Source organism: Gouania willdenowi, chromosome 17, assembly GCF_900634775.1.
Source record: "Gouania willdenowi chromosome 17, fGouWil2.1, whole genome shotgun sequence".
NCBI lineage: Eukaryota > Metazoa > Chordata > Actinopteri > Blenniiformes > Gobiesocidae > Gouania > Gouania willdenowi.
In genome coordinates this window covers 16,958,779-16,980,234 of record NC_041060.1, presented here as the reverse complement: position 1 = coordinate 16,980,234, position 21,456 = coordinate 16,958,779, and the positions used below count along the sequence as shown (strand labels likewise).

Here is a 21,456-nt window from a genome sequence, read left to right as displayed (position 1 = left end):
AAAAAACATGTCACCATGTTTGCAATTTGACTTTTATCCCTTTCTTTTTGTTCCTGTTTCATTAAGGGTCTGGTGGTGGCCATTCTGTACTGCTTTCTAAACAGTGAGGTAATTTTTCACGCTTTGGAATCCACAAACTGTACCAATGAATCAGGATTTTCATCCTCTTGTACATGATGCATTAAAGGCTGAAGGATTAACATTAATCGCATCGATATTAAGATTTTCACGACTGTGATAACCTAACCTCAGACGCTGGAGATTTTTTCTTCATCTCCATCATTTGAGTGATATATGTATATGTATATATATGTTCACCAATAAGAATCGCCTTCCTAGGCTGCTGACCAATCAGAGATGGTTACAGGACACAAGCTTGTATGTGCTGCAGAGAGTCTCTCAGCTACACTAGGGCCCTACAAGATCCACATTAATGGAATCATGGAATCAAACAATGAAAACGGAATCTACTGTTGAACGCGGAAATGGACAGAATAGGGTTTAAATGCCGTCACCGTGAGGAAAAGGATGTTTTTTTATGCCCTGGCCGCTTCAAACACCACCTAAACACCGTCTAACCTGTCCAAAAACTACACAAATCATCCCTGACTCCTAAATCAGAGCCAACCAGTGCCCGCTTAACTTTAACTTGTCTGTAAAGCTGCATTGCAGGATGCAGGTCAACTTAATCATAATTGAGTTGTAATTAAAAATTAATAATTGAAGGCGTAATTGTAATTGTAAAATGAAATTAACCCCAACCCTGACTACAATCATAGACAATTTTTCTTCATTGCTTTTGTTCTCACTATTGACCTATTTTATATATACATGTTACCGTCACAGGCCTGTTACTGGCCTAAAACCATCAAATATAGCATAAAAAACAACAACATAACATAGATTTGAGTCATATTTTCTGCTTTAAATCTGTTTGTAGCATGTTTCCCTCAATTGAAATTCAATGTTGCTAAAATGTGAAATAAGTACTTACGTATTATTTTACTACTTTCAGGTTCAAAGTGAGCTTAAAAGAAAGTGGCGAAGTGTATGTCTGAACTGCCATCTGAGCATACATCATCACTTCCACAGCATCTTTGCCTCCAGGAGTGGTTCAGAGCACATGGTGCAGTTTCACCGTGACTCCAGGACCCAGTCCATCCTGCAGTCAGAGACCACCGTGCTGTGAGAACATGACGAGTCATGGATTTGTGTTTTCCTGTCACCAAGTGGACATTGGTTGTACAAGTTTTGCAAAAGAGTAAAATGTAAAAAAAAAAATAAAGGAAGAAGGAAAGAATAATATATATGTAAGTATACCTCATTGGATTACATGAAGGCAGCAATTGATTTATAAATATCTTCAGTCCTCAAGTGTCCTTTTTATCTTTTTATAGGTCCATTCTATGAGGAACACTTGGGCTTTTGCCAACTTTACTGTTTTTATTTCAGCATCTATATGCTTTACATTTCCAAAAAATAATGCTTCTATTAGTGCAAATCTATTTTAGTCTTATGGAGAGCCATTTGTTTTTGTTTTATTTTATTTTAAAATGTATATATTCATTCTATAATATTTATATATCCATAAAGCCAAGTAGCTTATATTGCTATTTGTACCACTATTGAACAAACGGCCTTTAATCCAAATGATTTAATTAAGTTTACAGAAAAGATTACAAAAAAAACAGCAATTTCCCAAGAAATATCAACATTGTTGCTTATAACAGTGTTTTTAAGTCATTCATTTTGCATAGTTTTTACTCCGAAAATTTAAGTTCATTTGATTCCCAATAATGTTGAATATGAGCTATATTTCTGATTTGTTTAATGCACAGAGGAAATAAATGTATTATATTTTAAGCATCAAATACAAGATTTTTTATTATTATTATTATTATTATTATTATTATTATTATTATTATTATTGTGATTAAAGTGAAGTATTTGTAACAGCTAAACTGCACTTTTTGGTAAATTGTTTCCTTGTAAAGTTCTGCTATGTTTTAATTCACACAGTCTCATATTTTGCTGTAAATAATTCTGGAAACTCAACATGTCGAAAGTGCTCTTTTTGGTGTTTCTAAAGGAAAAATGAACAATTTAGTAAAAACGCACGTTGTAAAGAAATACTTTTTCCAACGTCTAACATCTCTATGTTTAAACAAAAATACAACAAAAAAAACCCATAAATAAACTTTTTACCTATATGCAGTATCGTATTTAAATTCTCAGTAGTTTCCATTCCATGCCCTTTCAGGAATTAATGTCTTTTTCTGTTCGAGCAGGGTTTAGTTCTCATACTGTAAAACGTTTCCTATTAGTGGTGCTGTATAGCTAGTTTTAGCTGATAAGAAATGAGACATTTTTACAGCAAGCACAGAAAACAGACCACGATGTGACATTTATAAATGTTACATCTGATTATGTATCCTACACACACTGTATAATTTAATCACTTGCAGATTTCTTTTGTTATATTCACTATAGATTTTTTTTTTTTTACATCCATCATATTTCGATTTGCTTTAACTTTAGAGTCACTATGAAGTATTGAACCCCTTTGTGTGTGTGTGTGGTGGTGGTGGTGGATGAAATAGGAGCAAGCAGATCAGAAAATAGATGAATAATTTAATTCCTCTAAATTGTGAGGAAGACTAGGGTCATTTGTTCATTTACATTGAGAGTTGTATATGTCAATTTCTCAAATTTCTCATTTTGTGCATAGTTTTTTGCACAGCCACTCATGCTTTAGATGAGCTAATCACAACACACTCTTCTGCATTACTTGACAAACAACAAGCACATGTGATATGCTATACTGCATGGACTTCAGGATCTTTCACCTCAACCAGAACTGCCTTGTCAAAAACACTCCAATCTCAATAACTTCCATCTATCTAAATATAGACACAATATTTACTTCTTGTGATATTTTCCACTAACAAGCAAATACCACTATAAAGAATTGATTTGTGTATCATCCCATTCAGTTCAGTCAGGCTCACTTTAGTCAAGTTTAGATTTGGCGGTAAGGCTCTGTTTTGGGACCTCTCTGCGCTTTCAGCAGCTGCGTGGAAAGCCCAAAGCAAAGGGAGCTCCCCCTCTCTCTTCCATGAGCTGCATGGATTGGCATAAGCAGAGAGAGCGGTCAGCACAAACCCCTGGAACAGAAGTACAGAATCTATAACGCCAGCAGAATACACTGTGCGAATTAAACTTTGGTGCTTTTAGTTTTAGTGTGGTGTTTGCACGTTCTCCCTGTGCTTGCATAGGTTTACTCCATCTCCAGAGTCTCTAGATTGCCCATTAGAGTGAATGGGAATGTGAGTTGTTTTATGTGTTTGCCCTGGACCAGCACCCTGTGAGAGCTGGAGATAAGGCACCAGCAGATCCCTGCAACCCTGAACAGGAAGATAAATGAATGAATGGTTGAGTGGTGCTAAAACGCTTGTTGATTTACTGTGCACTATGTTTTCTTTCATTGTTTTTGACTTAAGTGGCGTTCATTTCAGTGACATTTACTAGTTAAGGCATGCAAGGTTTGTATTTTTTAACCAACTAACACAGAGCACATGCTAAATAATGGCATAATTCTATGAGATGATTTACTTAGTCTGTTTTATTTTTTGTTTGTTTAAACAATGTAAACCATTTCAAAATAAACCACTAGGCTAAACTAGCCCTGTATTATCTCCTAATGAAGAGTCCGACCTCTCTACAGAGAAAGAATTTCAAGCAGCTTGTGTTGCGATGTTGTTTATTACCTCAAAGCATAAGTTGTTTTGTTCGTGAGACATTTACCAATAGATACTCTACATTAGGGGCCTATATTACGAAGCGAGATTACCTCATATCGCGACAACTTCCAGGATTTAATCAGTGCGTGCTGGGCTACAAAGCTGGCTAATGTCTTACGGAGCTAAATCACTATGGTAACTTATGCTGAACGACTTGCCTGGTCGGGAGCAGGTTTTGCTCAGGCTAGGATCTGAGCGCTAAGTGCTAAAGTCCCGCCTCCTGACTGATCTATCGTCAGCTGATGAAGCCTGTGTTTTCGTATGCGCGGACGGGTGAAGTCATTAATTAATTCCTTCATTCATACGCTATAGTGAGGCTGACCGCATCAGCAGGAGCATACTACAGACTGAAACAATGTGCTCTCATCCCAGTGTGTGTGATAAATAGATCTACTTGAATAGAAAAACGAGTGTGCTGTAATAAAGGGAAACTGAGCGCTGTCCGTTTATCATTCAATGGATTAATATCATAAACATTAACAGTGTCAGCAGCTTCCTGCCTGAGTTCTTTCATTCCTGCCTTTTCTGTAACAACAGTGTTGTTTTTGGTCTGAATTATGGATTTTAATTATTTACCATTTTAAACTTAAGCAACACCTAACCTGGTCGGGACCAAGTTATGAAATGGATCCGATCTAAGCGAGTATCAAAGCTCCGCCTCCTGGTGCGTGCTGCACTAACACTGTTGCTCTTTGCTGTCATCGTGGATTTAAATTCATTATATTGATTTAAGATGACAAGCTGTTCCTCAGTTGCTCTGCCAGGTTCTCCATTGATTGGTCAGACGCTGCAATCTCCACCCCTTTTATGTGAGCGCGCACGTACCGAGGCTGAAGTCACTTGGCTTAAATAACCGTGTTGTGATCGACCGTCATAAGACAGCTTCTCTCTGACAGGGAATGTTTGGTGAGTTGAAGCCAGCTAACAGGGATTCATCCAGGATGTAATTATCTAGATTTGTAGGGAGCCATACAGCAATAATACAGTCTTTGATTTGATTCCATCAAATCCTACCATTGCAGTAATGGTTTACATTTACATATACAATTGAATGCCTGCCAACAATATGAAGGGGCTGAGGAGAGAGCCGAGTGGAACACCACCTGTTATTGGTCACAGTTTGGTAACTACCGTAATATTGTTTTAAAAACAAAAACAAAACCTCCTCCTCACTGCTGACATTAAAAGTCTATGCCCCACCAAATGTTTAACAGAAATGTTCTTGTGCTACCATGTGTAAAATCATGTAGCACATGATTATTGTGTCAAAAATTGATACTCAAGACATGTCATATTGTACAGTATCTAATCTAATGATATACTAAAAGAAATATCTTGCAGTGCTCACTGTGTTTACTTATTAAGTATGACTATCATCCCCATTGGCTGACATAATGCTGGTTATCCTGTTTTTTGTTGTTACTGAGACACCATGAATGTCATAGAAACAGATGATTGATGATGATTACATTTGTAAGGACTTCTCAGTGTGAATGTAAATAAGTGACAAGTTTAATGTTCATGCTGTTTGTTTTTTGTTTGTTTTTTAATTATTATTTAAAAATTAAAATAAATAAAGAAACGTTTGAATGCCAGGACTGACATGGGTGTGTTTTCAAATCATGAGAACTGATTTTGATCCTTTTTTCTAAAGTTGTCACAACTGATGTACTGATACAACAATTTAAAGACTAATGGAGTGACTTTCTGTGTGGATAAGTCCAATCTTTGATCATGTCTTGGCAAATAGACAGAAATTGATTGTGGAGTCCCACCAAAGTCAATCTTTTTCCAACTTGTACATTATTGATGCTGTATATCATGTGAGGTGTCAAAAACACTACAGTTGGTGTTTCGTGTTGATGCTAAACAGAGCAATTAAATTATGCATTAGAAATTAAATGAATCTAAAAAACTAACTCTTGGCTTATTACAGTCAAAATTTGGAAATTGCTTTTTTCAACACAAGCAAAGTGATGATTCTGCAGATCATCACATCCCCTCATGCGGGAAAGCAGAGCATTTTATAAAAATGGAACAAAATATTTAAATTCATGTGTTTGTCTACAACAAAACAAAACATAGCTTTGAGAGCATGATGTTTTGCAACCACTTTGTGAGAAAAGTTAGTTATCTACCAAAAAAACAAGTTCCTGCTCTGTACATAACATGCAGCAAACCTGTGTTTGCCTTCTCTAGCTGGTAGTGAACAATTAATAATAGACCAGAGAAAATAATTGGGATTTCTGAACAAATTATGACAAATATGAATAAAAGCAAGCCCCCACCCACACTCTTATCTCTAAAAATGACACAAATCAGTCCTGCAAAACAAAGTAATGGAGACCAGTGGAATATGGGACTCTTTCATTGGTCTGTTATGTTGGTGGAAGCATCATAAAAAGCTTCCTTTGCTGAGTGTCTATGTAACATCTTTTCTCTAACTTTTCGCCAATTCTCCTTTCTCCGTTGGCTTTTTGTTTGATATCTATGGTTTGTCCTTGGCTAGCATCAGCAGGGCCAGCTTTTATTACTATACTGTGTGTATAGAAATTGCTATCTTTTTCTTCACATGTTTCAATCAGGGCCACCTAAGAAGATACTTCATCTGCCTTTTAAATTATGTATTGAGAAAGGATGTGCTGAAATATGAATGTGCAAAATGACTGACAGTACTTCAAGGGGAGTCCGATTGGTCTCGAGAGAAGCTGATGGAACACGGGTGTCGGTTAAATCATAAAGTCACTCAAAAATGGTATAAAATGTAGGCATTTAAGGGGTCAATTATTGTGGTGGGTTTAGTGGTCTGTCATGGTATGTTCTAAAAAGCAATTCCTTGCAAAACAAATTATTTAAACTACCTTTAACACCAAACACTTTGATACAGACTTTTCAGGGAGTGCTCAACCTTTTACTCCTATGAACAGGAAAGATGTATTTCAAACTAAATGAATTTCATTTCATTTATTTGTTTATTTGAGCAGGACAGTGTGTATTAATGTACAGGATTTAGCGAAACGCTCATTCCCATCCGTAATCCCAGTAGCAGCAGATATAGAATATAAAAGGCTAAACCTACACAGCTCCACAACAACATGACAATATACAGTGACAGTGTTATGATAAATACAAACACAGCAGACATAATTAGACAATACATTATACAAATACAATCATATCCTATTTAAATGCGCCATTAAAATGCCTCAGCCTGTTCACTATCACGACTGGCTGAAATCTGAATGTGCTAAGTAATTCGGAAAATCCACAAAAAGCAGTGTTATTAATATTTTAGCCTTGAAAAGATATTTTTAGGTTTCAAAAAAAAAAAAAAAATTAGAAAAATGCTAAGTGGACCATATTCAAAGAGGCTTTCAGTTCACTTCATCCGATTGAAGTCTGCTGACCGTCTGTTTGCTCCAAAGCGTAACGCTTCCATCTGTAGGAAAAATATTCTTCATCTTTCTTAATAATGTAGACATAAAAATGCTCCCACTCTAACCTGGGAATAGTAATAAATGAGTCCTCAGGGACCATAGACATTGTAGTCGCATAGTATATGGGTTTACTGCATTTAACCTTAGTCTTTCTAGCTAAATAATTCATCAGCAGGAACAAAATGACACATAAATTTGTTTTATTGTAATGATTTTTAAATAGTTTCTTAATGGTAAAAACCTGTAGCTGTCATGTCATGACTAAATTATTTAAATGAGTAGAAGTATTTAGAAACCTCCCTCCCCCATGGAATCTATAGTAGACTTTTGTAAATCCTTTGTAACCTGTACAGTCATTTTTAATAACAGTGGACTCATGTGACCCCAAAAAAAAGGTATAATGATAAATCATGCATTCATGAATGCAAATGAAATTATAAAAATTTTGCAGCAATGGTCAGGGCTGGGAAATGTTTTTTTTTTTTTTTTTGCAACCTGCAGCTGTTAGCGTGTCAAGGCAGATCTCAAACGGCTGTCAAAAAAATTACAGTTATTAAAACACAAATCCAAAATACACATATTGCATCGCCATAGCAAGACGATGTTGGTTGGTAGTTCATTTTTAACAATGTTTTATTGGCTTCAGAAGTGGAAAAACTGATCTTCAAAAAAGCCATTTTTGCATTGACCCAATTGTTCGCAAAATGCTGTAAAAACTTATAATTTTTTTTTTTTTTTTTTTAAACAGTTTTTGAGATGAAATGCTGATATTTTCCAAACATCATCAACAATGATTCCAAAATATTTAATTTTTTTTAATGAGCATTGAAAATGTGTTTTGCAAAATTTGCACACGTCTATGTTTACAAATAGTTTACAGTCTGGCAATATTTTTTTAATTTACATATAGATCATCCCATCCCATTTTTTTTTTTGATGCAAAAGTCTTATGTTGTTCTGGGATCCTATTCCAGGGTCTAAAAACAGGAAAAGTCCAGCACTGGTCCATTCAGTGTCACCAGTGTACAAGGCCTCACTTTGCTGTCGTTATCTTACATGACTGTTCACACATCTGACAGAGATGTAAACAAGAATACCAGCAGCATATGAGGCCTGCAGGTCAATGACCTTTGCTGCTATGCTCTGGGAACTAAACTAGTTGAGTAATTAAAGAACAATGCAGTGCCTATACACGGGTACAAGATGAGCTGATCAGAGGGCCACGCTGGAGTGCCACAAAGCCAAAAGCTGGACTTGTGCGGGAATGTTTACTATGGTGGCAGTGGCAGCATGTCTTTATTCATGGATCAATGGAGACTTCACAGCAGAAGTTCTCAACTCGTCAGTTGGGATCCAAAATGTGGGTCGTGGACCCATTTTTGGAGAGAAAGAGTTTGCCCTTTAGTTTTGAATGGGATTTATTGATACATCTAAGTACAGTGTTAACACCTCTAACGATAAGTGGAAACATTAAATTGCACCTTTTCCCCAAAATCAAATGTTTTTGTGTTCTGACAGAAATGCAATTGATTCAGAGCACGTGTCAAACTTAAGGCCTGGGGGCCAAATCCGGTCCTTTAGACCAGTGGTTCTCAAATTTTTTTGGGCAAGTACCCCTTGTCTCTTATTTATGAATCCAAGTACCCTTTTTGTCTGACTACAACATTTTACTCAGAATTCTGTGAAAAAACAACTATAGAGCACAATGATGGAATGAATGAGTGATAACACACGTTTTAAACAAAAAAGGGCTGTTTTCTTTCATCCAAAAATACATTTTCTCGCTTTTTAAAAACTAAAGGCAGGCAGCTACTACGGTGAGCAAAGTAGACCGATCGACACGCCGTTATCTCTCAGCTGTTTGCTGTGACTGCAGCTGTTTTGAGGGAGCTGGAAGCGGGGGTGGGGTGCAAGTTTTATTTTAATGCGTACATTAATGAGTACATACAACATAAGCTATGGGTTTCTCACAAAAGTATTTCAAATAAGTAAATTAAAAGCTAAATCAGCGGAGGCGGGTGCTGTGGGCTGAACTTAGGAAGAGAACATAGGAGGGAGGAGGGGCCTTCGCCCGCCCAAGGCGGAGCCTCGTCCCCTCGAGCGTAACAGCAGGAAAATGGCTGCTAGCAGGAGGTTCAAAGATTACTCAAAATTACGTGAATCAATCTGAGAAACACTGGAGGTATGTTTTTCAGCAGGGAACGACACACTAACATGATATCAAGGTTGAAAAAGTGATTTTTACATGATACCCCACCTTTAAAATCAAACTACTTCATATTTGACTCCTGAACTAAAATTAGTTTGACACCACCAATTCAGAGGAAAATAACTATTTCCTCTTCAGCATTTTTATGTGTACGACTTTTTGATTTTATCAATAAAAAAAAAAAAACACTGTTTCTAATGTTGCCCTATTGCAAAAATCTGGATTATTAAATTCAAAACCAAACAGGAATGGTTTAGATCTATGTGAGAATTTCAACATTTTTTGTGGTCATTGATCAGACTTCCTTCTGTGCATGAGTGCAGTCAGACCATCATTGTAAGTTTCAGAAGTATTCCTTGGTCAGTAATATGCTGCCCCTTAGTGGTGAAATGGAAGAATCGTTTCAAAAACATATATTATTCATTTCATACCATTTCACATAGGTCTCAGAAGCCCAGCAAAATAACAAAGGTGTAAAGAGTACTGATGTACTGTTACTTCATTGAAATTGCACTCAAGTACAATTAAGTGAAGTAAGTCATACATAAAATACTCAAGAAGCCGTCCAGCTGTGCACTGGACTCCTTCCCCTGAACATCTCTGCCGTCTCTCCTGTTACGGCAGAATTTACGGTTGACCTCATTTGAGACATGATTCATTGCTCTGGTTGAATGATGGAATCCAGGAGAAGCATTGATGATTTTATATAAAAAATGTTTATTCTAAACTAAGAAAAAAGGTACAAAATGGAACAAAGTGAAACAAAATTAGCGTCCGTCCAGGCGGACGTCCGAAGGAAGTGCCGCGCCCCGCTCCAACAGTTTCAAAGCTTAAGCTTTTTATACAGATAAGAAAAGGTCCCAACAGTGAGAGACAAAAGGGAGGGAGTCAGATGCCCATAGTGGCAATGTTGGAGGATGATGAAGATGTTATGAGAAGGTTTGGCTCCAGTCTTTATCTGTCTTGATAAGTGTGTGCGTCAGTGTATGTCATGTGAGCAGAGATTCTGGCCTTGGCAGAGACTGTGCTGCACTGAGAATAATACGATCTGTACTGTTTAATCATGATTCAGCTGTTCAAAAGTGTAAAGATTAATGGAGTCGTCATGTATTAAAACATGACAAATTGTACACATGAACATACATTTGAGGATATGATGATGAATATAAAAATTGCCATAACATTCCCCACTTTTGGTCGCCTCAACGACCAAATCAAGAAACAAAATTATTATATTCCACCTTTGCTGTCTGTCAGGGTTAACCATTAGCATCGTTATTGTCATACATTGGATATATTCTTCTTTTGTGAGGCACGGATATAGATATATCAAGAAAAATGTGGAAATAAACCTTAAAAAAAACTTCATCATTATTATCAATGGCATGAATCATCAAAAATCATCCTTTATTACATCTAGATAAGCAAAAATCATCATTTGCATCAAGGACATCACTCGTCTTCATCGGCTGAGTTCAGTGGTAACTGGGGTAACCAATAGCATCATGAGTGAAGAACCTTGAGTATTTTCCTCAATCGTAGCAGAAGGGTTTATGACTGTATTCCTGCAGCTAGGTGTGAGGTTGTCCTCCCTCAACCTAGCTATGAGCATTTGGTGTGGCTTATAAACAAAGCTAGGCCCTTGTTCTAGAGAGTTTTCTTGTGTGTGTGTCTCAGTGGCCTTGTCGGTTCCCCCTTCATTGTTCGGTCAGCCTCCGTCTCAGCATCAGCTGGTGTCGGCAATCATCTTGGATCCATGTTGCCTGCTCCGCGACCTTCACTGCCGTGTGGGTCGTTCCGGTCGGCGTTGTAGATGATTGGTTGTTGTCTGAGGAAGGGTAGTCTCCACACACCTGGCAACCTCTCTTGGGATCGGAAGGTACCTGAACAGAAGAGGGGGAAAAACACCGAAACAGAACTCTTGGGATTGGCTGGTACCTGAACACATGCGCGATCCCACTACTGAGGCTTTAGCTGGTACCTGGTACCTGGTAGGCTTTAGCTGGTACCTGGACAGAAAAAAAAGGGGGTGGGGGGGAAAAACACTCACCAAAATAAAATAAAATAAAATAAAATAAAAAATAAAATAAAACGAAATGAAATAAAATAAAATAAAATAAAATAAAATAAAATAGAATAGAATAGAATAGAATAGAATAAAAGTTTAGGGGTGTTAGGTTTAGTTAACTAACTAAATGAATAGTTAGTATGGCCAGGAAGGCAGAGACAGGTCAGAGGTCAGGATCTGAGAGCTTTTCAGATCCTAAAAGGTGCTGCTGCACAATCACACAATGGTTAGGTGTGGGTTAGTGAGCCATGCTAGCTCTGTAGCCCATTCGCACGCGAGTGGGAAAATATGAGGCTTGAAAGAAAAGCAGGAAGTATTAATTCTATTTTCTTTTCCTGGAGTAAGAAGAAGCATAGCTGGAGTTGCAGTGATTATCTGTGGTACATCTACTTACCTGGTGAGAAGCAATTTGAGAACCACTGTTTACAAGGACATGCAAGTCGGACGGAGAAGGACATGCAAGTCAGACGGAGAAGTGTGGAGTGTGATTACATGTCTTCTCAAGATGAATACATACAATTGGGAGACATGGAGATGTGAGAAAGCTAAATGAGTTTAACCAAATAAATAAATAATGTTATTTATTTATTTAAATTGTTTGTTTCATTTTTCGTTGCTATCTCTTATTTGTGAAGGAGAAATCTTATTCTATCCTTTATTTATTCTGAATAATGTTAACACTCCACACCTATTCACATAGCCTAATTCTTTTATAGAGCTGAATTTGTCAGTTCATTTATTTCATTCATTTCCCTCATAATTATTATTTGAGATGTAATTTACTTAATTTTGAAGGTCAATTGGTGGCAAAAGTGTCTCCTATTCTGTGTCTGAACCAGAGTTCAGCGAGATTATTGGCCCTTTAAGGTTAGACAGAATTAAAGTTAAGTTGAGTCGAACAATCATATTGTCTTTTGCTCTCTGTATTTATCCCATTCGTAGGGGTGACGAGCCCCAGCACGGTTTGGAGAGCTTCCTTAAATGCTTGGAAGTTACTTAACTTTAAACTATCTCTTATTTCAATCAATTATCAAGATTTTCAGGAGGACCCTTTTTAAATCTCAGGCGACCCAGATTGGGCCACCAACCCAATGTTGAGAACACTTAATTTTTCCCTTAAAAGTGTCTAAACCCAGTGAAGGTGTTTTATGGTCTTGCACGCTAAGTGCTGTTGGAACAAGAAGAAAATGGTTGGAGGGTTTGAGGTATATTTTCCTATGATAAAATATAAATCAAGAATCAGAGGGACGTTGGCCCCTCCCTTCCCTTTTTTTACATAAGAATACATTTGGATTCTTAAAACCATATGATAAATATCATTGGAAAATTACTTATCTGATCATTTTGGATGTGTCTCCGTTTTCCTCTCTCTTGTGTCCGCCTGCCTTTGTGCCCTCCAACCTCCTCGACCTCCTTCTCCTCAGCCATAAAGGTCAAAGCCAGGGTCAACTGTACGCTCCTTTTGGAAATTTGAAGATCTGTCCCCACTTTTGCAGTTGGATTGGAAGTCTCTGTAGTCTCTGGAATAGATATTATGTTAGAACATCCACAATATGTCATATTGTCACGTGTCTATTTCAATCTATTTCCCCTTTGTTTCCCAGTTACAGTTATGGACAATACTTCCCTTTAATTCTCATCCTTCATCATAAGAGCAGTGACCAGGCATGGCGGCTGGGGGAGGCAGGATCGGAGTCGAGAAGGCGGTGGCATTTTCTGTTAGGAAACACTCAGAAACAGAAAGAGAGGAAAACATTAAGACTTAACTGGATAATTTAAAATATCTCTTTTCTTTAGTTGGATCTGATTCGTCTCCTTACAGCGACCTGTATTTTGGAAAAAGCTACATAATAACAACAACTAAGACGAAGACGTAGACAAGTGCACACCACAACGAGTATACACATATAACAACAAAAAACATGGACACTGAACATGAACAGTAAGGTCAGATTCCACTGAAAGTGGTATCATATATAAAAAACGTCGTTTGGTGTTTTTAAACACCCAGAAAAAACCTTTAAAACCTGGTAAACTTTTTAGAAGGCCCAAGGCCTGAAACCATAGTTCTTTTAACAAGCAGCAGTGTTTTCTGAACACCCCACTACATAATTGGCAAAAACAGGGAGAAGATCAAGTGCATCAAAACCCAGGAGGAAAGGAAGGTGAAACAGAGGAACATGTGTAGTCAAACAGCCATTCATCGGTCAATCACTCAATGACACGTCCACGGCACATTCGCACTCACAACGCGGTTCTCTCAGGCATACGTAACGTGTCATCATTCAGTCACTCATGCACCGCACACGTTCATGCCTCAATTTTCACGTCCATGCATTCACAAGGTTTTGCTGCAGTGTCTAAGTGGAATATAGGTCTCATCTAACCCACCAATGGCGATAGCCAGTCCACCTCCTCTCTCGGGGTCAATGAGCTCTTATTGCCCCCCCATGCTTGGCAACCTTTTAGTGTTAATTAATTGCTTTTTACTGGTATCGTCTGATTACTAAGAGGTACGCTCCTTTTTACTTCCGCCCTGGCGGAGTCTACACTTAGAGTATTGTCCCTTGCAGTACTGACAGTCTACTAGCTGCTGATCAGGCAGAAATCGCACGGCCATGCACAATAACCAAACTCAACCCCGGTCCGCGGGGGAAACTCAACCGCTGTCCATCTCCAGAAATGTAAAAAAGAATCTCTGAATCAGCAGGAAACTCAACCACCGCTCTTGAAAAATAAGAGTTTGGGAATAACTCAACCACCATAAACTCCAGAAGTCTAAGAAAAAACCTCTGAATCGGCAGGAAACTCAACCGCCACTCTTGAAGAATAAGAGTTTGGGATTAACTCAACCACCATAAACTCCAGAAGTCTAAGAAAAAAACCTCTGAATCGGCAGGAAACTCAACCTCGGTCTGCAACCTGAGGGAAACTCAACTGTCAGAACTTTCTGGGCACCTCTAATATCACTCAACATTGAACGGAGCACGCAACCTCTAATAACCCTCACTCTAAGGGAACGTAGAAATTTGTTCAGAACGGTATTCGGTTACCAAGCATGTATCAAATCAGGTGGACTGCTATCCCCCGAAGAGTGCTTTCCCTAGCAAGGTTTATCCTTTTTCTGCACATTAAACCAGGACTTCTTGTTTGAAAAGTAATTGCCTATGTACTCATAGCAACTAATGGGACATTTTTTTTCTCAGGAAAAATTTGGTACCCCCCCCCATGCTGTCGAGTGGCTTTGGGCCGGCCAGACAGTCCGACGCGGTTAAGGGGGAGGCGCGCAAAATGAAAACAATGAATGTTGAACTAGGCTGTCTGTCGCAAGCAGCTTCAAAAAGGGTAAGGTACAGATTGTTTACGAGGGTATCGGTCAAAAAAATGTCAAAATTTAAACTTGTTGAGGCTGCAGTCCTCAATCTCTGTCTCAATTTTCCTGAAATTGAGTAAAAACAAAAGAGAAAAAGAAGAATCGTTCAGAAACAACAAAGGAGAAAAACGTGTGAGCTCAAAAAAATCATGGCCAATAAAAATTAAAACTTCAGCTCCAAAAGCTGAGGCAACAGAGGGCTCTGTCTTCAGCGGATGTAACCATATCTTGCATTGTGGGGGCCTCCCCTCAATCAAGAAAATAAATGAAAGAAAAGCAAACAAAAACAACCTTATCAGTAACACTATTTTCTTCCCCTTTGTTTGTTGTTTTCTCATAAAGGCCAAAGCAGTGTAAATAAATGAGCAACATAATGAATAAAAGCAAAGATAAATGATGGGCACACATGGTCTTATGTGGCAAACAGAAGGGTTCTGTGTGAAGTTCTGGTGGTCCTGTGTTTCTCATAGTTATGAATGTGGGTGTGTGACTGTATGTCTGGTCTGTCTGCGTGTGAGAGAATAAATGAAAACAAAATAATCTAGTGCACAGTCAGAAGATAGAGGGGTTAGTATTGTGCGAAGGAGAAGCTTGTTGGCTATTTGCTAGTTGTCCCCCTCCATGCCAAAGTTCAAGGCTAAAGTGATTTAGCACTACCACCAAAGGCTGTGGTGGACTTCTTGTTGCTTGGTATCCTTGTGGCTTTTGAAACAGTGTCTTTTTGGTGAAGATTTCCAGCAGACGTGTGACCAGTCTGCAGTTGCTGCCCATCATTCAGGCAGTAGTCGTGGCGTTTAACTCGCAACTCATTGGTGGGGGGAGTGTCCACTCCGACGCCCACAGGTTCTCAGTCTTTGATGATGGGGCATTGGCATGCGGCCCATTCATAGACGATGAAGAGTTGACTTGGGACTGAGCGAGTTATTTCAGCATTGCTTTGCTGAATGGGAGTTGAGTCCTTGAGTCCTGAAAGGTCACACACCTTTGATTGTCCATTTCCTTCTGATGCTTGGTCCTTTGAATGATGTTGACATTCCATTAGCGTAAGAGTTGAAGGTGATTTCATTCTTTCATTGAAGATGTCGTTTCTTCAGGGGACAACCACAAAGCCAACAGAAACTAACAATTTAAATAATAAAAAATAATAATGATGGTAACAGTAATATTAAAATAAAATAAAATGAAATACTGTATTCATCTGTGTGTGTGTTTGAGTGTGTGTTGCCCATCAAACATGAAATCAAAATAAAATTTAAAATAAAAATAAAAATAGTGTCTGTGTGTAATGGCACTATTCTGTAGGCACAGGAGAGGTGAGAAATCACAATGTTGTGTCACAAGTGTGTAGTGCACTAAACTGGCCAGTGAGGGGCGCCACCTCTCTCTCTTGGGATGGGTGTGGCTGTGCGTGTGCGTGCGCCCGTGCGCGTGCCTGTGCGTGCGCTGTTTGTGTGTGTGCTCTCTCTCTCTCCCTTTCTCTCTCTCTGTACGTGTGTGTGTGTGTGTGTGTGTGTGTGTGTGTGTGTGTGTGTGTGTGTGTGTGTGTGTGTGTGTGTGTGTGTGTGTGGTCACACGTCCAAAAAAAAGAAAAACACAGCAGCGACGTGTGTGTGTTTGGCTCTCTGTCTTCCTCTCCCTTTCTCAAAAGCTGACACTCGTCAAATGAAAGCATTAAAGCCAAGCCAAAGGGAGAAATCTGATTCCACGTTTAAACAAAATAAAAACAAAGATAAAAAAAAGTAAAACTCGCCTGAAAGCATGATCTGAGTTCACATCATACCAAGATTGTATATGCGTATGCATATATTATTTGTTTATTGGGTTGTTCATCTGTTTGATTCACAGAAACACAATTTAGGTTAGATTCGGGGTTTTAATCTATTTTGCTTTCGGTACAGAGGTGAACTCAGATCATGACACCGCTGGGATGTTTTGGAAACTTTGGTTGCCCGTCTATCTATGGTCAGGACCTCACAGGCTGTGGGAGTCCGAACAAAACCAAAGTAAATAATGACCAGCCGTATTTTATGCCTAAACAAAATATCCGAGCCCGAAGAAAACCAGAGAGAACCTACAGCATTAAAAAGCATAGAACCTCAACCATTTGAGCCTTTCTCATAGCTATTCACTGCGTCAAAACACAGAACAGCTGAGGATCAAAATCAAAGCTCAAAGCTGAAAATCAATACAATGCTTGACTGGTTCCAAAAAAAAAATCAACACAGAGCGAATATATATATATGTAAATGAAAATTTATACATATATGTTTATAAAGGCAGCTTTACCTTAGTCCGAATTGGTGTTTGAGGTTCAACCGATGGTTCGTGCTCCAGTCTCTGTCCGAGGGTGGACCACCGCGGGCCAGCCCCGGGGCTTCAAATGTGTCGACCCAGTGCTGGTCCACGATCGACGCCCCACAGAGCAGAAGATGGATTCAGTTCGTCGACGCCAATTGTTACGGCAGAATTTACGGTTGACCTCATTTGAGACATGATTCATTGCTCTGGTTGAATGATGGAATCCAGGAGAAGCATTGATGATTTTATATAAAAAATGTTTATTCTAAACTAAGAAAAAAGGTACAAAATGGAACAAAGTGAAACAAAATTAGCGTCCGTCCAGGCGGACGTCCGAAGGAAGTGCCGCGCCCCGCTCCAACAGTTTCAAAGCTTAAGCTTTTTATACAGATAAGAAAAGGTCCCAACAGTGAGAGACAAAAGGGAGGGAGTCAGATGCCCATAGTGGCAATGTTGGAGGATGATGAAGATGTTATGAGAAGGTTTGGCTCCAGTCTTTATCTGTCTTGATAAGTGTGTGCGTCAGTGTATGTCATGTGAGCAGAGATTCTGGCCTTGGCAGAGACTGTGCTGCACTGAGAATAATACGATCTGTACTGTTTAATCATGATTCAGCTGTTCAAAAGTGTAAAGATTAATGGAGTCGTCATGTATTAAAACATGACAAATTGTACACATGAACATACATTTGAGGATATGATGATGAATATAAAAATTGCCATAACACTCCTTTCATCACTAAAATCATAAACCACTCCCTCCTGGCCGACCATATCCCACCTGTAATAAAAACTGCTGTCATCAGACCACTATTGAAAAAACCCACCCTGGATCCAGAAGTTCTCTCTAACTACTGGCCCATCTCCAATCTCCCGTTTCTTTCAAAGGCTCTGGAGAAAATTGTTGCAGCACAACTTCAGGATCACCTCATTCACAATAATCTATTCTCCCTGGCCACTGTACAGAAACTGCTTTGGTCAGGGTCACACATAACTGGTTCACCTCATACCTCACCGGCAGAACCGAGTATGTTGCCCTGGGCAAGGAAAAATCACACACCCACTATGTCACCTGCGGTGTCCCCCAGGGCTTGATATTGGGCCCCACCATTTTCTCCATCTCCATGCTCCCCCTGGGCAGTGTCATAAGCAGGCATAGGTTATCCTACCATTGCTATGCTGATGACACACAACTGTACATAAAAACCACCCCCACTTTTTCTTCCCCCTGCCAACATCCTCTCTGAACACATGCCTGGAGGAGATAGTGGCGTGGGTGAAGCTCAACTTTCTCCAATTAAACAGCTCCAAAACTGAAGCCATCCTCATCGACACAACACATCAGCATCCACACACACCCTCAGACATGGGGGGATAAGGCCTTCTCTGCTGCTGCTCCAAGGCTGTGGAACGCCCTCCCTGACCACCTGAAGGCCCCACAGACTACAGCTGCTTTTAAACGAAGCTTTAAGACTCATCTTTTAAAAAAAAGCTTTCTATTAATTTCTCTTTTTTATTTTCGTTTAGGTTCGAACTATTCCTTTATTCTTTTGAACTCTGCAGCACTTTGAGTATGTAAAATGCTATACAAATAAAATGTATTATTATTATTATTATTATTATTATTATTATTATTATTATTATTATTATAAGAACAAGTAAAAAGTAACTCAACTAAACAGTACCAACTTGTAAAAACACAGGCATAGTCAGAAGATTGAGTGATGGTGAGTTTATTTACAGCTGGCCTCCAAAGGTGCAGCACAAGATGAGCAAAAACTATTTACAATATTTGCAGTGAAGCAAAAAAACAGGTTGAATAATAGTCCTTCCATTAGTGATGATCTGAAATGTGCCGAGGCGTTTCTGCGAAGCGCGTATCGAGTTCTTTTTACATATGGTATTGAGGCTTGCTGCATTTTGGGGGAGGAGCCAAAATGATGATGGGAAGCAGTTCAGAGTTTCATTTACAAGTGATATTCATATAGAGAAAGATATTATTTATACATTTTTGTGTAATTCATAGCTATTCCCAAGAGCCATGACAATTTTCTTGCCCTGCCTCCAAAGTCCCTCCCTCAGCGGAGCTAACAAGCTAACGTTAGCCCGACAGCAACATCTCAGTAATATAACATGCACTGTTAAAAGCATATTACTGACTGCAGCGCTTCTCTCTCTCAATGTGCACACACCAATCTATCAGCAGCAACAGTGTCACTCACAGCAGCCCACATGAAGGCTGCAGTGTTTGCAGCACGCACACAAACAAACAATTACAAATCAAACACAAGCAGTAGTAATTACCTTTAAGCAGAAAAGTCACCCATTCCATCTTCTACTCCTCCAGACCATACACTGTAAAAAACAAAACAAAAAAAAAAACAAGACGGCGCTCCAGGCACTCCCTTCCTTTGAGCATTGCTGTGTTTTGACCACAGCGGAAGGGGGCGGGGCCTGTGAGCAACAGCTGTCAGACAGTCCATCAAACACACAAACTACTAGTTTGATGTAAAGCGGTTCTTACATCGTGACAGCTTTAGCAAACATGACAAGAAGTCACTTTTATAAGAGTTATGGACTGCACTTTTAAGCTAAACATTTTGAATAATTGCATACTAATTAATCTTAAAATAATGTAATTATTGGAAAGAAGATGGATCTTTTGTTCTATTTTTAAAACAACGCCCTGTCAACTGTGTGTTTTGACAACGAGTTCCTCAAAATGCTTTATAATTTCAAAATTGAAAAGTGCTTTAATCAAACAAAAACAAATCACACACACACACACACACACACACACACACACACACACACATATATAAATATATATATTTATTTATTTTTGTTCTTTTTAAAAAAAAATGTTTTAAATGGAGGCCCAGCAGTTTCAGGTCTTTAAATTAAAGGAACAGAAATCAAGTCACAACTGTTCAAAGGATTTTGTCTTTTTGGAATCATTTTGATTATATTTTTCTATCATTCTGTGTATTTTTGTTGGGTAATGAGTCATTTTGTGTGTTTTTATTTTCATTTATTTATTTTTTTTGATTTATTCTTTGTTTTCATAATTTTGTATTTTATGAGTCATTTTGTGTTTTGGGTATTTTTCTGTGGGTTTTTTTTTTTTTTTTTTACTCATTTGTATGTTTTATTTTTTGTCACTTTTTTTTTTTGTAGGGGTGTCCTGATCCAATACTAATATTGCAGACTTGAGTATTGCCCAATACCGATATCAATCTGATATATCAGCATTGATCAAACGTACTTTTATTACTTATGTTATACTGCGGAATGTTGGAAAAACAGAGAACAATAGTCAGCAACTGTAAGTATGAGAAAAATGTATTATTAACCAATGAGTCACATACATTTCACCCCAAACATCAATATTCTACAAATGAATAAAATAGAAAATCCTGAAAAATATAAATAAATCAATTTTTTTTTTTGTTTAAAGAAAAAAAAGGGCAAAATACAATTCCGTCAGCTGCTGGATATGGAATAGACTGCTTATATCAGCATAAATGCAGGCCAATATGTTCTAATCTGATATTAGACAGTATCAATATGTATCTTTATTTATTTGTAATTGTGTGTTTCTAGAGTAATATTGCGTATTTGTGCTGTTTTTGTGTAATTTCTTTGGCCATTTTGTGTGTTTTTGGAGTAATTTTGTACATTTACTTTAATAGTCATTTCCTCCTTGCTGGTACACAGAATACATTCACTTATTACAGGTGGATGGAAACAGCTAAATAATGCTCGATAGTAAACAAAGATGGGCAACAAGAGGTGACGACAAACAAAAGTACCTTTTACATCAACTTTATTCCAGTTAAATGTACAAGTGTTGATGTGGTACTCACACAATAACATGTGAGGGCACACCCTGGAATAAAAATCAGCAAATAGCCACTAGCTCGACAACTTTTGCACTTTTTTGGGAGCTTTGATTATGAAAGGAAAAGCATCATTGTCATTTTGCATTGCGCTGAGTGAGTGCAAAAAAAAAAAAAAAAAAAAAAAAAAAAACTGGAGATAAAAACCTGTAAGGTTTAAAAAACAAAACAAATAACAGATGCCCGAAATGCACGCACACATACTATTGTTCATGCAAGTTTAAAAACCAGACAAGAAATGACATCAGAGGTTTAATCACCAAAAAAAAAAAAAAAGTCACAAAAAGCTTTAGGGCTGGATGGACTAATATAAAAACATTTAATAAAAAAACAGAAAAGTCACATCATGAGGAACACAAAACCGCATCATGTT

The 21,456-nt window shown here is 38.2% G+C and overlaps 1 protein-coding gene across 1 annotated transcript in view; it reads left to right on the top strand.

Moving 5' to 3' along the window:
• Positions 1-1,289, top strand: part of vipr2 (vasoactive intestinal peptide receptor 2) — a 38,682-nt gene extending 37,393 nt beyond the window's left edge. Inside the window, exons 12-13 of the mRNA XM_028472601.1 lie at positions 67-108; positions 1,016-1,289. Of these exons, the coding sequence (XP_028328402.1) occupies positions 67-108; positions 1,016-1,189 (216 nt within the window). The 3' untranslated portion in view covers positions 1,190-1,289. The remainder of the gene's footprint in view (positions 1-66; positions 109-1,015) is intronic.
• Positions 1,290-21,456: the final 20,167 nt, after the last annotated feature.